Here is an 18,076-nt window from a genome sequence, read left to right as displayed (position 1 = left end):
TACCAGTTTCTGCTTCTATCAGGGTCCATAAGAGAGTGGTAGCCAATCCATACAATTTTTAGTTTCTTTCAAAGGTATTCTGGTACTAGTACTGGTACTAAGCACTCCACCAGTTTCATTTAAAATATTTGGAACTTGATTAATTTAGCCAGTTATCTTAAAGCAATGATGGAGGAGCCAGAATAGAAAAAGAAGTTGCGGCACATCTAGAGTCCTTGAGTTTGATAAACAACACGTATTATTTTTCACAACTCTTAATTAATATCTGTTTTCCCTTAAAATTATATATATATTTGAAAATCAATAGTGAATACAAAGATCGTGCTGCAAGTAGAACACGTATTTGTTCTTTAAAACCCTGTTTTACAGTGTGTTTTCTCCTCGAGGTCATACTCAAAGCTTAATTATTATAAATCATCTTTATTACAAAACTGCAGGGATCCTATATGTATGCCTATTTGTCTGATGATCTCGTTTATTCGTGGTGTTAACACAAATTTGGTCTTTCATTTGAATCTTTAGTTAAATGAAAGAACGGAGGAAGTAGCCTCCTGAGAGCGTGGGAGGCGGAGGAGGTGACCAGGGACGCGTGGTGACGCGCGGCGGACCTGCTGCTCCTCTGTGAAGCGGTGCCTCTACTTCGATCCGTTTTGGATCTGTGGCAGTGATGTAACTTTTTTTAAATTTATTCACACTTCTTTCATCATGTATTGATCAGTTTATCGGAGATATGACAGCTCAAGGATTGCTAAGCAGTGTTTTCTCGTGCTCGTCGAGCCCCAAAACTTTTTCCAAGCGCAGACTGAGGCAGACCAGGAGCCTGGATCCGACGTTGATGCGACATTACGGAACCGAAGCTGAAGACGCATCATCACAGGTCAGTGACCTGATGGGTCGTTTCAGTCGATTAGTGATTAGTTTTTGTCAGTTTTGATTTCTGACAGGATTCTATAAACCTCCAGTACACCACGTTGTGTTCGTGCGTAACGGCCTCTGCTGGAGTGAACAGTTGTGGTCAGATCGTCAGAGTTATTGGCGGCAGATAATTTTCATAATTACGATGACTGGGGGGATGGAATTGTCCAAAAAAAACACAATTTAATTCACTTTGTTCCATCGACCATTCCATTGCATTTTACCATTTTTGTTTGTTATTGAATTGACGATGGCAACAAATTAACGCACGATCGAGAGCAGAAGGCTCGACGCGCCTCGGCGCGGAACCGAACGTGTACAGCTTCAGGAAATAGCTTGAATTCCCTCATGAAGTCACAGGATCGTCGGATGTTCCTCTGATCTTTACTGATATCATATCCAAACTGTCTGTTAATCAACTGCATTTATTCATTCATTATTTAATCTCAAATGGGAAAGAAACTCAAAAGGAATTTTCCATGCATTATTGCAACATCACCAAGCCGCACGTTTTGCCTGGGATACACTACAGTTGCAGTCTGCGTCACTGTGAGCTAAAATGACTCAGTTCATTCTTTTACAAGGAATCATGAAGTGTTGACGCTGGTTGACGTTTGACTGGAGGACTTTCGAGTGCAGGGGCGTCACTATACAGGCGAAGTGCCCCCCCCCCCAATTGCTTGTTGGTTTGCTTGTTTGTCTTTTACTTCCAGCTGTATGAATGAAATGTACAATAAGTACTACCCTTGCTTGAAAATGTTTTTTTTATATATAAGTAATCTAAAACTTACTTCAGTTAAGTTTCCATTAGAAGCATTCGGTTCATTTACAAATGCAAATAGTGAAGAAACCATTGATTTATTGATGAATCAATCATAGGAAATAATAAATTTGTAATTATCAGAATCATTGGTATTTTTGTTTTAATAGACTTTTAGTTTATATTAACAGAAATCATCCAGTTATAACTAGATATAAAATTATGGACAATTAAAAAAACGACACCATTTCTCTCTGTGAGAAGGTGCCTCATCTTGTCATATGATTATCAAGAAGCAAAGAGACTAGACTAAGGATGTGTTGTAGACCCTTTGCAGTGAGTATTTGCATATTTATAACAGTTTGCAGTGTCACATGTTCATATTTAACCAATCTGTACTCCTGTGCTTAAAATGGGTCTCATGGTAACACTGTTTGTTTGGTATAATTGAAATGCAATGCAGACATGAGGCTTGTAACAGATACTAGGTATCTGGTCTGTCTTAAAGTCATCAACAGTGGGCCCGATCCTGCAGCCAGAGCTCTGAGAAATGTAATCACCGTCAGCCTGAATGTAACTGATTAATACTGGCGACAGCTCAGTGTCAGAGAGGATATTTAAAGTGAATTATGACTTGGGGGAGTGCAGGCAAGCTACCCACACCATTATACCGGAGCTGCAGTCTACGTTCATTGTAAAGCTGAAAAATGTTACCTTTACTGGAAATAACAACCTTAAGCACATTGTGCAGATGTAGTGAATTATCCATACTCTCATTCATCACCATTTATCAATGCACATTACGTGACCGTTTTTGACATCTGTAGACAGTGCAGCTCTATCAATGTAGACCAGCAGAACTCAGGTGTGAGGTGAGAAATCCTTGCTTGAGACCAGTCACCTTGAACCAAGACTGTAGTACTTTATATTATTCATATCGCGCTCCAACTCAGTAATAAAGACATTTCTGACCCCAACTCTGCAGAGCCCTCCTTTCATGATAAGAAATCACATAGGGAGCCATAGATTTTGTGGAAATCAGTCACTGTGATAAGTTTGGTCATAATGTTTGATGTTTTCCAGCGAATGGCATGCAATGTTACATCACTTATGCATGTGATCCTAAGGATCAACAAGTGATGACTTATGTCACATGATCTTGATGACGAAACAAATCTTTTGGTATGTTTGATCTATGCTTTAAATGACCTTGTATTTTCCCTAGGTTGGACATCACTGTGCATTTTGCAAGGTGTACGACCTCAGGGTGTCAATAGGCCGAGCTGAGATGGAAAGCAGAGACATCTGGTTTACATGAAGAAAGCCTTAACTTGTATTTCTCACAGTGCGGCGGCATGACCTGATCCTTGGCTACAGTCCCTCAGGCACATAGTTCTTCCCACGAGAGACCGTCCATTTTCATAGCATGAGACCAAACCTACTGGTTTGAAGCTGCAATGCCATAGAATCCAGTTTGTATCTGATAAGAGAAAGATTTTACAGTTTGTTTGATATAAACAGATGATAATTCTCTGCTTCACATCAATTGCGATGTTGTTTTGTACGGTTACATAATTGACATGCATGCCTCCTGCAAGCAAAAACCCATCCCCGATCTCAACGTCCATATTTCTGCTTCACATAATGAAATTCAGTCTCCTTGTTAGAATTCAGTGTCTCAACTCTCCTAAGGTTTTTTTTTTTAATTATATGAAGTGAAAATTAATTATTTAAGGTGGCCGTTGTGCTGATGGAAGAAAGAAACAGTATGATTGGATTTAATTAGCTCACAGAGGAAGCGTCTATCTTTGCTGTTCTACAGTTCTTCACGGTGAATCACGTCCAACAATGTGACTTGCACAGCATGACTGGAGATCATTATATGAGGCTCAGATACCGATGGACACGATGGATCATAATTGTGGGCGAGGAGACTGAACACAGTTTGGCTGACAGAATGTCATGACATTGGATCATAATGGATTATTTATGCACATTTACAGAAACAGACAGAGCATACAAGGAGAAAAGTCAGCTTTAAATGTATATTCAGTATTTCCTGAGCAACCTATAATATCATTGACTTACTTTGGTCTTCTCTTTAAATCAACCCAACATACAGTACATCACTACAAAACTGTGGTAATTTTGATGCCTATATAATCACATTGGGTCTTACTGTACCACTGTAAATGGAATATTGTTTAATATGACTGTTGGAGCCCCTCTCTGATCCGCTACCCTGGTTGCAGCCATGTTTAGGATTTCTTCTGATTTTGCGTTTCATTTTGGATGACTATTGGACTTTCTGTTTAGATCCTTTATGTAAAACCCAAGTTTATTAACTGTTAGTCAGTTCTTTTTCTTCTCCAGGCAGTGCACGCTTATTATGTAAGCCTTGTTTTTGAACGTTTATTCCACATAATTAGTTAGTAAAATATATCTTAAAATGTACTTTGTAATGTCAGTTATTTGCGAGAATCATTTCATGATCCTTTAGATATAAAATTTTAAAATAAAAAATGAAGAAACATTTGTCTTTTTTGAGGTTGGAGGAACCTCGCCATCTGGCGGTGCGAGAGTATTAAACTACAATATTATTTTGTGTAATGCCTTCTGCTGTTCAGAGGAGCTAATCCTCTGTTGATATTATTTAATGTTGAGCTAACGTACAGGTTAAATGTGTCTGTCTTTCCTTCTTAGATGCATTTCTTCTTTTAATGTTGGGCTCTTACACAGAGACCACTCACCCCTCCCAGTCCACTCGGTGGAGCTATTCATAGGGATTACGTGTCTCCTAGTGATGTAAACAACTCAGTGAACTTCCACTTTCAAGTTGCTGCCTGAGACCTGGGTCCAGGCTTCCTTCAGCTGCATGCATGTGGTCTGTGTTTGCTCGAAAAGTCCCTTCTGGAGTTAAATGGTTTCAGTATTAATTGACTCTAAAATGCTGGTGTAGTTTCACAAGTCTGAGGAGTGACTTCTTGTTGGTGGTGACCCACGTTTGTAATGGGACATCCCCGTGTGGAACGAAGCATCACCCATCTTGTGAGTAGCTACTTTTTGTTGGTTTGTTTTATCACTGAGTGAACGGTGCGGCTCCCTGAGTTTGTCATCGGGTTCATACAAATGGAGAAAATAATTAAGCTTTGGTAGAAATGTAATTGCATTACCACAGGAAGCGGATCAGTATGTTATGGTAGTCAAACTTGAATTGACAGGTCCTCCACTTGTTGTCTTCTTGTATCTTATGTGTCGTCACCAACCGGCCAATGCTGGTTGATTAGAGATCTCCAAATTTGTTAATGACCTTACTTTGAAAGTGAATTTCAGATAATTTGTGTAAACTGTATGGAGCACAATTACACTTGTTCTGAACAAACAGACTCAATGTTATTTGTCTTCTATGGTGGTTTTTTTCAATTTTGTTACGCATTAATTTTCACAGAGTCTGCAAGATATTTTACAACTGCTGTAGAATTGAATGTAGAAATCTAAAAAAACAACAACAACAACCCCCGAGACGTTCGGAGACATTGTATGGACTCTTGCGGAACTCTTTTCCAACAATGCCCCATTTAATGGCTTCCTGAGTGCTGAGGTACATCCATCACCTCACTGCATCGAGTTCCAAGTGAGGCTGAGTGGTGTAATCTACAGTTATGATCTTGCTATTTTGTCTGAACTACCTTGCACATTTCCTCTCTTTGTATTCCAGGACCGCCAACAAAAGCTTTGTGTTTCAGCAGTTCTTAGAATTACAGTTAGGTCCTGCACAGTCAAAGAAAATGCACCTTGACGGGAGCTACTAACACATTTCAAAAGCTATGCTTGTTTTACGGCTGATGTTTTATGTACAGAATAGAATGATTAAAGAAGAAAAATGAGCATTTAACACTTTTAGTGTACAGTATAGTTCAAATGTCAGAACTAGGAAACAACAAAAAGACTTTGTTAAGCCGCTTTTGGTCGTATTTGATGGTTAGTGGTGTTGTTAATAGGGCTCAGCAAAGATTATAAAGCACTAACATGATTCAACAGTGACTGCTGATTGGACAAAAGTCTTTTCTGTTCACTGTGAGAAGTTAGAAAAACAAGGGTTATTTCAGAAAAAAAGACGCTTAAGAGTCATGTTATAGTTAGTCTATTTGCTCTTTCATTCACTCATTCAACTACTTTTACTGACACACACTGACAAACAGACACATAAAATCACTTAAAAACATGATAACAAGATGCAGAAAAACTGAAGTAAAACCAAAAGATTAGAGGCCAATTCTCAAATTATGAATTTGTGTTTACAACTATTTTGAAATCGGAGTTTTTAAAGTCCAGCTTTCAGGCATCTTGGTATTTCCTGCTCTGAGTACTGAAGTGTAGGTGTTTGTCCATATTATATTATATGATCAGTAAAAGAGGATCTAATGACATTTACTGACATTTACAACAATCCTTGTCTTTACAATCTATTTACTCCATTTATGAAAAATGACCCACCTTCACTAATCCCCTAAAATAAATGGAATTTTAAAGTCTAAATGTATTTAGTGTGAAGAAACATTCTGTCATTTGTTAACAGAATGAATATCAGAATGTTTTGTCTTCAGAGAGAAGAAAGTCTGCATTTATTCAGTGGATAGCACTTGTTATTTATCACACATATCATAATCGCTTTCTTTATTTCATAGATGATATTCTTCTGTTAGTAACAGATGGCTTTGGCTTTTCTCGCATTCACAGTAAAAAGCCACAATAAGTGAGAGTAAAATATATAAACCATCCACTAATTTCCCTGCGGGGATTAATAAAGTGTACTTCTTGTTCTTCTTGTTCTTCTTGTTCTTCTTGTTCTTTTTAGTGTTTTTGAAATTTCATCTAATGAAAATTTGTAAAATGTTCTAAATGTTCTAAATGTTCTAAATGTTCTAAATGTGATTGAAGTTTGTTTGGAAAAGATGTTCTGAGGCACTTAAATGCTTTCATCTGATGTAAAACTGCAAAATGTTTGAATGAGATTAAAGTGTTTTTGCAAAAATCAAAAAAAAATCTTCATCTTCTTCTTCTTCTTCTTCTTCTTCTTCTTCTTCTTCTTCTTCTTCTTCTTCTAAGTCACGTTTGTGTGTGTGTGTGTGTGTGTGTGTGTGTCTTTGGGATTTTCCTAGTGTGTGATTGCCTCTGCGACTGTGTTTTAAATGCTGGGTCAAAATGACCTAATGACCATCTTAGTCCGCTGGTGGGAAACAACAGTCCTAGAAACATGAAGACCAGAAACATTTGTAACGTTTTTTAATGGTGACATCACTCCAGGGAAAGTCATTAAACATCAGTTAAATAAAATCACAGACATTTCTCTGCTGTTAAATATAGCCGGTGGGATTGTGACCCAAAGACGACTAAGACTGTTTTCCTGACCTTTGATGACACTGTGTTATAATTTTTCTTAGACAGTTAAGGCGCCATTCACCTGTACAGTAATACTGAGTTGAGAGATTATTTCACACATGATGCCAAGTACAAACAGTACAGGCAGTTAACACTGGTAAGCATACTGAACAGAAAATAAATTTGTCATCTGACGATCTCTGTGCATAATACTGTACTTTGGCTTGCTGTACTTGGTCTAGAAAATAACATGCTACTAGTGTAGCACATTCCTAATTCTCATTTAATAAGACTGAATCACTTTATTGTAAGCCTTATCCCGATAATGAGTTACTAAGCCTCTTTGGAACATTGCTCATATGATTGGCTCGAGTCGACTGGATCAAAGCTCTGTAATCTCCAGTATGGAGATGCTCAAAGGTTGAGGATTTCACATCAGATTACTCGCCCAGTTTTTAGTACAGTACTTAAAGATCAGAATGTTTAATCTCTATCAATATTTACTCGCAAATTATTGTCAACACTTTTAAATTATGGTATATTATATCATAGCTTTTTGAAAACTCAGTAGCAAATACACTATAGAATGAATGAGTATCTTTGTTCAAATTACTGAGTGGAGTTTGAGAAAATAAAATAAAATAAAAAATAAACATAAACAACTAACCAAATAAATAAATAGATAAATAAAATTTCATTTATGAACATACTCTGCCTCTTGTCAAATAGGATAATCTACACAATCAGTCATGTCTGGTCCCTGATCACTTTTTCAGCGTCACTCATTTTACCAACTTAATAATTCTTATTTTCATAGTTTGGGAAGAAAAAAGATATTTGTGTTTGAATTCATGATTAAAAAAACAAAACAAAACACATGCTGCATGCTAACATGAAGACACTAATCCCCTGTAGACATGTTTGAGAACAATCTGTGTTTGGGGTGTCAGCTGTCAGTTTCTGTCACAAGAAACAGCAGAAGATTAATGTTAATGCGGCAGCTGGCAGGTGAAGCAAAAGTATCTGTCAGACATGCTGGGCGTCAGAAGAGGGTGTAATCAGTCATGAAGGCATAATGGCAATGATCGTGTGTGTGTTTGTCCTCAGGGTGACTTCACCTGGAACAGCGTGTCTGGATGTAGCGTTGGCCTGAAGCCCGTCCCCCTGCAAAGCCTCTCGGAGTTGGAGAGGGTTCGACTCCAGGATGTGGCCTTGAGGCGATTGCTTCTGGATTGTGACCTGGGCTGCTACATCACAATCCCTAAATGTATTAAAACACACACACACACACAATGTGAGGGTGTCGCTCATGTTCCACTGTTTTGTTCAAGAAATGTGAAGTTTTTCCAGACTGTTTCTGATTTGGTATTCCTTCACAGCCCTGTGGTAAAGTCCCGTTGAAGGCCATCTGTTTTAGATGTAAACAATTAGATTGTGTTGTCACAAACTTAAACATTTTTCTCTCTGTGTGGTCTGATCAGTTTGTCCGTTTCTATTAATTCGTTTGAAAGATTATAGACAAACAGCCTAAGACTATCAAGTGAAAGCAGAAGCAAACTTAATTTGGGATCTTTATTCAACAGTGACACTTCTGCCTCTTTTTAGATGGCCACAAGCACAAGAAGTCACTCAGGCGTAAGTTGGATTCATTATCAAAAGAGAAGAGTAAAGACAAAGGTAAAGTGATATACGGGATACACTTCATACTGTAAGGGTGAAGTCAGTGCTTCCCCTTGCAAACTGTCCTCCTGGCAGTCTTTTATTGGCTCAAGCTTCTGGTCTGTTTAGCTTTTGACACAACTTTAAGGATCAAATACTATTTCATCCCTTTAGTTACAGCTGTATGGACTCACAAAGTCGTGTAACACTGAATAATCAGAATTTAAAGACGTCTCTGAGGGGTGCTGTGATCTTTGACTTCCTTTTCTGCCAAATTCTGGCAGGAAAGTGATGTTCTCTGTCAGACAAGCAGTCAAGGGAAATAACGAAAAGCAATCTTAAGTGGAGGCTCGTTCATTACAGCCTATCCTCCGGCACAGTCGGCCTCCTCTTTCCTCTTTCCCCACCCCTTTTGTTTACAAAGGCAGTTCAGAAAGTATGTGCTCCTTGACTGTGAATATTGAATGGGCTTTGCAGAGCACTGTTCTTGGCATATGTTTTGTCATATTTATTTAGAGCAGCATTTATTTAAAAGGATACAAAGGATGAATGTAAACACAGTTTTAGACCCTCGGTGCAAAAACGACTAGCATGATGTGTAACACGCTGTTGTTACTGGCACATATTTATTGACTCACCATTGACTTGTGGCCAAGAAGTTGACATCGCTTCTCTCTGATTTGCCCTTTTCCCCTCAAACAGAGACCGTGCCCCAGGCATTTGGCATACCGCTGTGGCAGGTCATATCCAACGACCACATGCACAAGCAGCGCTACAATCCCCTCCGGGAGGGACACAGTGACCCCACTGAATTGATGCTATCCTTCCTCCACCTTAACGCCAGCTTCAAAAGGACCAACAAAGAGCTTTCCAGCAGCAACTCATCCCTTAGCTCCACCTCAGAGACCCCAAATGGATCACCCCTCCCCAGCACACCAGACCCGGTCCCACGGACTCACAGGCGGGTAGGGTTTTTTTTTTTGACAACGAACTTGAAAAGCTACTGTAGAGCAGCATGAAATCTGTCTGATTATAGATTCATATTGATTCCGCTGGTACTCAGTGATGTGATTTTTTTTATTTTTTTTATATATATCCATCAGTGGGTTGATGATGGATCCAAAGATTACCACCCATAGCGCTGACTATACATTTGTCACCCATCTGCTTTCACAAGGGCGGGGTATCTGTTGATTGCATCACCGACCTTGATGATAACCAGTCTCGACTCCTGGAGGCCCTCCAGCTGTCCCTTCCAGTTGAGGTAGCAGGCAACAGGAAGAAGCGCCATGACAAAAAGCTCAGCCTCAACCCAATTTACAGACAGGTGCCAAGGGTCGTGGATCTCTGCTGCCAGTATCTGGAAAAATATGGTACGCATCGTCAAAGTAGAGGAATTACACCTTATCAGAAGGGTGCAAAATAATTTGTGACATAAAAATCTCCAGCGTAGCTTGAATAACGTCACAAGGAATGCAGTTTGGTTGTAACTTTATGAATTATACAATATGAATGAATTTCGGTCTGAATATTTGCATAATTTATGGCACATTTTCTGTTTTTCAGGCCTACAGACGGTTGGAATTTTCCGTGTTGGTAGTTCCAAAAAACGAGTCCAACAGGTACAAGTTCAGCTTTTTTTGAGCACATCGTCTCAACTCTGAACAGCATTTTAGTTGTTATAATTGTCAGAATATTTCACCCAGCTTCGCAAGGAGTTTGACCAGGGATGGGAGGTACAATTGGACGAGGAGCACAGTGTCCATGATGTGGCCGCTCTGTTGAAAGAGTTCCTCAGAGACATGCCAGACCCTCTGCTGACCAGAGAACTCTACACAGCCTTCGTCAACACAATGTGTGAGGAACGCAGACACATAAGCATAAGTAAAAGATAAAAAGTCACCAAGCTTTCTGTAACTTCGGCTGTGGGTGGTGTGTGGTGGTTTTTTTCTTCTCTGCAGCGCTGGATTATTCAGAGCAGGAGAGCGCCCTCCAGCTCTTGATATTCTTGCTTCCGCCTTGCAACAGCGACACACTGCAGCGCCTCCTCTGCTTGTTGTCCACAGTGACTGCACATGCTGAAGACAGCGTGGACAACGAAGGACAGGAGGTAAGGAAGGTGTACATGTCCTGGTTTCACAGCTGGGTGCTCTTACATTTGGACCCCCCAAAATTAGATTTACATGAACATAGAAAGTTGGTAATATTGTAGTTGAAATTAAGACAACACCAATAAGAATAAAAATATATATGAGGGAAATGAACTATGGCAGATTGATGCAGTAAAACTCTGGTTAAATGTGACTGTGATGATTCCTAGCAGGTGTCAGATGGCACTCAGACAGATGTTTGTCATACCTTCAGGTTCTAATCTGAAGAGAGTTCTCTGTGAAATTATCAAATTATGCTTAATGGTCTGTCATTAGATTTTTAATTAAACAAGGTAATGGCATATTCACGTAGACTCCCCATAATATGTTCAATAGTGTATTTACCTGAATACCAACCCTTTCAGTTTAGCAGACATTTAGAAATAAGTATCTGAGCTAATGGAAGCTAAAAATACGGTATGCCTTTATCCTCATTCCTGGTGTTCATGGACACTTTGTCTTGAAAAAATTACACAGTTCACAGGATGTACTTGAAAATTGAACCTCACTTATGTGAAAAATGGGTATAAGTTGTTACCATGGAAATCCATCGTCCTCCAATTACTTATGGCTGATGTGCAATTTGTTGAAGACATGATGAAGTGTATCAAAGGCACGCTTCACACAACATTTCAGCACTAAAAATCGTTTAGATTAAAGATTATTCTCCAAAATATAAAGAGGTTAAAAAAAAACTGCTCCTATATATGTTTTCCTGTAATAAAAAGTCTTGTAGGTAAGTGTCCGACATGCATGCCAAGCTTCTTTCATTGTCATGACCAACTTTTTCAGTTTCATATTAATTTAACATTTTGACTGCTGATCATCATTGTAGAGATAAATTGTTTCCCATGGATTTGAAGCCAGTTTCCTTTGGCTTTGGGCCCAGAGCATATGTAGAGTATTGTAACAGTGAACAAGAGGTCTGTTTGGGCTGTTTGAACAAAAGATGGCAGCACCAGATTGATGGTGGTTGGCCGGCATGTTAGACGCACATTCCAAACATTTTATGGGAGCCAAGGGTCTATCAACACAAAAGACTTTTTTTTTTTTATACAGTAATTACACTGCATGCAAGAGTTTCCTGTTTGTGAGCACATCTGCACGTGAACATTACTTTCTTACAAATTGTCTCCAGTTTAAATTATTGCAGATAATAAATTGTCTGTTTTCTTTTAGGTTGATGGTTACTGGCTAAGAATAAAACCAGACTATTAACAGACTAAAAAAAGTCTGTCCTTTTTTTTTCTTTTTTTCAGGTGACAGGAAACAAGATGACGTCATTAAATTTAGCCACCGTCTTTGGACCAAACCTCTTACAGAAGCCAAAAAACTCCGACAAGGAGTTTTCAGTTCAGAGTTTAGCTCACGTAGAAGACAGCACCGCCATCATCAGCATGCTCCAAAGGATGATCGTTTCATACGATACTTTATTTACGGTAAGCTGTTGTTATCGCACACCAACAAGCATTTACTTTCAAGGTCCTGGTTCAAAAAGAGGCTATTAAGATCTTTGACGTATTCAGGAAAAAATTCTGTTTATGGTAATGTCTTGTACTGAATAGACTGGAGCCTAATAAAATGCTCTCATTAGTTTCACAGGTTTTGAGAATGAATTCTCACTGTCCTTCAAAAAACTGTAGTTAAACACAGAAATCTGTACGTTTCTCCCCTGAAACGAATATTCTAATGCTGACTACCAAATAATTTACTACACGGTAAATGTTAAACCGCACCGGGGATGTTATTAAGTCATTCCTGCCTCTGTGTAGTAATAGAAGATGATTAGAGCTAAGGGCAAGATCCTCATGTACATTATATTTTCTGCTTTTCAACAGATATTTAAAAACAGACGTGCTTAATTGGAGTATGTGAAAATGATCTGTTTAAGGAAGCCAGAGGGCAGAGGAAGCCCATCAGACGTTTGTTCTGCATCATTAGTTCTGCTCTTCTAAATTGCTCTTAATTATTTTTGCCTGATAGCATATAAACAGCATGCTATCTCTTGCATACATTGCATCATAGATGCTGTGTAAATACTTCTAAAAATTGAATAAATCATGGCTGGGATAGAATTAATCATCAAAATGTAGTGAATGCAGATTTAGTTCAAGTGTGAGTAATTGTAAAATAAGAGGTAACAAAAAAAGTTACCTCTTAAAAAGTCTTATATCCATCTTGTTTTGGACTTCTTAGGTTCCTGCTGACCTGCAGAATGAGGTGCTCATGACTTTCCTTGAAACTGACCCTGATGTTGTGGACTATTTACTAAGGCGTAAGGCTTCTCAACACTTGTGAGTGTCCCCCTTTTGTCTTACTGTGTCACATCACATCATGATAAGACCCCCCCCACCCCACCCCGTCATATTAATTTGATCTATCACATGTGTTGGGTCATCTTTGTTCCTTCAGAGAGCCTGGCCAAAATAAAGTGTCCTTCTCTCTGAGTGAGAGATGCTTGTCTGAGGACTTCATCAAGACATCTAGTGGAGAGGTGTCTCCATACGACAACAACTCCCCTGTCGTGTCGGATCGACTGCTGTGTGAATACCCAGAGGACAGCAATTTATTCTCTGACAGGAGCCCCGGACTCTCTAAGCAGCACAAACTCAGTGATGACTCAAAGGACGGTTCTGGCAGCTCCTCCCCTTCGCTGTCTACTGACAAAGGTACACCAAAGTCATCACACTGTATTCATTGGTGTTATGAAGTCGGCTGCATAGCTGATGGGAACATACCATTCTCCTGTCTGTGAGGCAGGAGCTAGAAGTTAGTTAGCTTAGCAAAAACCCCAGAAATAAGGAGAAACGGTTCCCCTCCGTCAGGTGACCACATTGTTTGATTCAAGCATTTATCTCTGCATAAGTGGTAGTAGTAGTAGTAGTAGTAGTAGTAGTAGTGGTAGTGGTAGTGGTAGTGGTAGTAGTAGTAGTAGTAGTAGTAATGGTAGTGGTAGTGGTAGTAGTAGTAGTAGTAGTAGCAGTAGTAGTAGTAGTGGTAGTGGTAGTGGTAGTGGTAGTGGTAGTAGCAGTAGTAGTAGTAGTGGTAGTGGTAGTGGTAGTGGTAGTAGTAGTAGTAGTAGTAGTAATGGTAGTGGTAGTGGTAGTAGTAGTAGTAGTAGTAGCAGTAGTAGTAGTAGTGGTAGTGGTAGTGGTAGTGGTAGTAGCAGTAGTAGTAGTAGTGGTAGTGGTAGTGGTAGTGGTAGTAGTAGTAGTGGTAGTAGTAGTAGTACTTGTAAAAGTAGTATGAGTAGTAGTAGTAGTAGTAATTGTACTAGTAGTAGTAGTAATTGTACTAGTGGTGGTAATGGTAGTAGTAGTACTTGTAATAGTAGTAGTAATAGCAGTAGTAGTAGTAGTAATTCTAATAGTAGTAGTAATAGCAGTAGTAGTAGTAGTAATTCTAATAGTAATTGTGATAGTAGTCGTAATACTAGTAATGATAGTAATAATTGTAATAGTAATTGTAGTACTAGTAATTGTAATAGTAGTAGTTACAGTAGTAATAGTAGTAATTGTAATAGTAGTAGTTATAGTAGTAGTAGTAGTAATTGTAATAGTAGTAGTAGTAGTACTGTGATTATAATAGCTAACAGAGACATAAAGACATGACGTAACAAGCCCAGTTGAACAGGAGCTCACCTGCTAATTGAGTGTGACCGGTGTTGATCTAATGAGTGATAATGATACTGCTGATGATTTGGTTCTATTTAGAGACCTCAGCTGATCTTTTCTGGGACAACTGGAATGAACTGCTCAGCAGAGATTTTTCGGTCCATCAAGCCACTGGTAATAGAATCTTCTTGAGGTTTAGAGGCAGATGGCCTGAGATATTTAATGAATGCCTGATGATAATGAGTGGTTTCTTCCAGGCTCCCTCGGAGACGTGTCGGAATGTGAGTCGTATGGATCATTGGAGGGCCTGAGCAGTCACCAAGGTAACAACAAGTTGCCTGTCAGAATAACGCAAACCTCATTGGGCATCCCAGAAATGAAGCCACACCCCCCAGTGAATCACAGCAGCAGTAGTCCTCACGACCGGAGAGGACAAACGCAGCCGCAATCGTCATTACATCAGAGACTAAGCGGCCAATCAGGTGCTTTCAGCACGGACAACTTAGCAGGAGTGACAGGACAGGCTACATGTCCATCACCGAAGGTCAGGACGCATACTTTGTCTCCTCTTGACTCAGCTGGACAGCTAAAGGAGACTCGTATTTCTAACTCCACACCCTCCCTCATCACAAATCTGCCCAACCACCAAATCCCACATCCGTCCCAGAACAGTGGGGCACCCCAGACTGCAGGTACCACAGATGCCAATGGGGCAGGGCAAGCCAAGAGCCCTGGTGAACTGGACTGGCAGGCTGAGAGGTGGCATATATGGCAGATACTGTCCAAAGAGAACACAGAAACCCTGCCTGACACCCTGCTGTGAGGCACCAGTTTCTATAAATGTGTTGTTCTACTTATTTTTGTCAAAATTTTCATACATTTATTGTTGAATTTGTTGTAGTTGCTAAAAGGACCTAATTTGCAACACAGTATTTTGTATTTAGACCTGAATGTTATTTCAGAAAACTACTGTATTAAGTCTAAATTTGAATTCATGTTTTTGGCTTTGAATATGAAACTCTAAACCCTGTTTGTGTTTTAATATTAATTTAAATGTATGCTACCTTGACATGTACTCTATTTAATTTGCTGACAATGTCAACATTACACACACAACAAAACTGGTGGATATGTTTTGATTATGACTTATATTAAGTATATCTGGGTTTGAATGGTCCGTCATTTTTCAGCACTCGTTTCCGGCCATAAGACTTTTGTTTGTGATGAAGGAGTAATGATTATTTACATTAATCATAATTTCTTTTCATTATTTGTAAATAGAATGTACTCTTTAAATATAATGGACAGCAAGCATACAGACCTTTTATTGTTGCTACTCAATAAATTATGATAAGGCTTATCAAGAAACGCCTGTCCTCTCTGAAATGTTTCAGCTCAAAAGAAATTACTTTTTGCTCAAAGTCACTGTCATCACTGGCATCTGATTCTGATTAGCAGCTGTAAAGGTAAGAGAGCAGAGAAATAGTGGCATGAATTTAGATTGGTGTACTGCTGTGACACGGGACAAACCAACCTAAGCTAAAAAAAGTTCAGTTACTAAGTTTTGTATTTCATAATACTTTTATCATTATTTCATTATAATCAGAAGATTTGGAAACATTTACCTGAACTGAACACAAGAGGGGAGTATAAGACCAGAAAAGGATTATTTGTTCTCCCTTCTTGTTCTTCTGCACCAAGAAAATGTTCTGTTTCACCATCTCATTACTCAGCGAATGCAGTTACATTTACATTTACAATCCTATTAGACCCCCATAATGAGTGAGATAGTGGTGGTTTCCTTTAGTATGGGTGAGGGATAGCATTTATGTTTATGAACATTTTATTTTAAAGATCTCAAATTTCTACCTTATCATTGAAGTGTAGGTTTTCTTAAATCCGCAGTGATATTTAAAACTTCATATGATAATCAGACATCTGTCCTGCAACAACAACATTGATATTTACCTTTTAGATAAGCAGGAATGGTACTAATGATGAATATGCTCTTATGCAGGATATTGATGTCATTGAAATTGTGCATCTATTACTGATATTTTGGGGGAATGGGCTAGAAGCATGTGTGTCTTTTTAGCCATGTCATCCTCGCTGTATCTGGCCACCAAAGTCCCCTTCAGAGGAGAACAGAATGTCTGGATATGGTTTGCATTTGTATCTGCAGTCCAAATGTAGGATTCTTCCTCAAACCTGTCCATTCAATGTCTTAATCACTAACAGGCCAATTTTTTCTCTTTCTTTCTTTATATTTGACCTGCTTCTCAAAGGCAAATTGTCAAGATCCAATATTGAATTTTTCATCTTTTCTCTGCAGTGCTACTGAGAACGTAAGTCGATCCTTTGGCAGAGAGCTACAACTGTTAGCATTAGGGGGTCCATCCTGTCAGAGTCTGCTTGCTGGCATCAGGAGCAGCTGCAGGGAGGACAGAGGAAGGTTACGACTAAACTGAGGCTAAATGTCCAGAAAAAAGAAAGCTCTGGCTCGGGTGTTTCAAGGTCGAGATTGACATCCAAATCTCAGCAGAGGAGTATTAGGCTCAGTGGAGCTCATTACTGTTGGCTATTGCACACAATATAGTAAAATCAAATGGTTTGATGCTTCAGTCCTCTTTGGACACCAGCTGGATGGCTTGACATTCATTTAAAGTGATTGCCTAGACACAGAATTTATTACACAGTCTTATTTTGTTATTTATTGTTCAAAGAAATTTATTTCCATCAATCCTTATTACATCAATTTTAAGTTAGCAGTAAGACAAGAAAATCTTTCATGACTCCACTCCTCTATTGTAACTACAAATGTAGGTAGACCCAGTAAACAACAATACAAACATAATGAGTAAACACAACGCCAATTTATTCTGTAATAGGAAAATGTGCAGCACAATGGTTGGCATATTATTAATGCAGAAGGGATTCAAAGGCCTAAATGTCTTACAGGGCTCTTGGACATTAGTGGATAATGAAGTTTATTTGAAAAAATAACAATTGTTCAAGATTAAAGGATTAGCAGTAATTGTACTAATCCTCTCACAGCTTAGTCCAGTCCAAAACTTTTGAACAAAATGTGAAGTTCTAGAAACAAAGAGTTCACCAAAGGGGCAATTTAGAGCAATTTCCCACCATGTTTGGATTCTGAGCATCATTCCTGTCTTTTTGTTGGATGTAAGTGATGTTTGAAGTAATGTTTTCTCGAAACATTTCTTCCCAGTTTAGTTTAATGTCAAGCTTTTCCAAACTGATTTACTTGTTTCTGCAGGATCATCAAGTTAGTACACACACAGAGATGTTTACTCCTCTGTTGGTTCCTGCACTCTCATTGTGCAGCCCACGAAACCTGACTCTATTTGTCTCATATGCTCACAGCAGTTAGTATAATTTCATGAATACTTCTCAGTTTGAGACGTTGCTCAAATGAAACCTAGACAAACTGTGATAAATGCATTCATCTTGATGTTTGTTTTTAAATGTAGGTTTTGGATTATAGTTGATGGGTGCATTTGTTCTCATACTTTTCCAATTACAACACGGCTTTTAGCAAAGTTAGCGATGTGACGCTCCTCTCTCCTTGCATCCAC

General features: G+C 38.9%; 1 protein-coding gene across 2 annotated transcripts; it reads left to right on the top strand.

The window, feature by feature from the left end:
• The first annotated feature begins 580 nt into the window (after positions 1-580).
• Positions 581-15,838, top strand: LOC137605068 (rho GTPase-activating protein 6-like). Of its 2 annotated transcripts, none has more exons than XM_068329430.1 (13): positions 581-877; positions 8,165-8,324; positions 8,663-8,734; positions 9,419-9,681; positions 9,894-10,089; positions 10,283-10,338; positions 10,423-10,573; positions 10,678-10,826; positions 12,126-12,305; positions 13,063-13,160; positions 13,279-13,535; positions 14,580-14,654; positions 14,738-15,838. In XM_068329430.1, the coding sequence occupies exons 1-13, from the start codon at positions 731-733 to the stop codon at positions 15,301-15,303; spliced, it is 2,370 nt and encodes a 789-aa protein (XP_068185531.1). In that variant the 5' UTR covers positions 581-730; the 3' UTR covers positions 15,304-15,838. The 2 variants fall into 2 exon arrangements, with proteins under 2 accessions (XP_068185531.1, XP_068185532.1); XM_068329431.1 differs by lacking the exon at positions 581-877 and adding an exon at positions 4,192-4,723.
• The last annotated feature ends 2,238 nt before the right edge of the window (positions 15,839-18,076 follow it).

The sequence above is a fragment of the Antennarius striatus genome, chromosome 12 (assembly GCF_040054535.1).
Source record: "Antennarius striatus isolate MH-2024 chromosome 12, ASM4005453v1, whole genome shotgun sequence".
Taxonomy (NCBI): domain Eukaryota; kingdom Metazoa; phylum Chordata; class Actinopteri; order Lophiiformes; family Antennariidae; genus Antennarius; species Antennarius striatus.
The sequence above is the reverse complement of the archived record's forward strand: the minus strand, read 5'-3'. Positions and strand labels throughout refer to the sequence as shown.

Coding starts and splice junctions, on each gene's coding strand:
- LOC137605068 (XM_068329430.1), top strand. CDS start 731: ATGACAGCTCAAGGATTGCTAAGCAGTGTTTTCTCGTGCTCGTCGAGC. Junction 8,735..9,418: donor AGAGAAGAGTAAAGACAAAG/GTAAAGTGATAT, acceptor CCCCTCAAACAG/AGACCGTGCCCCAGGCATTT. Junction 13,161..13,278: donor CGTAAGGCTTCTCAACACTT/GTGAGTGTCCCC, acceptor TTGTTCCTTCAG/AGAGCCTGGCCAAAATAAAG.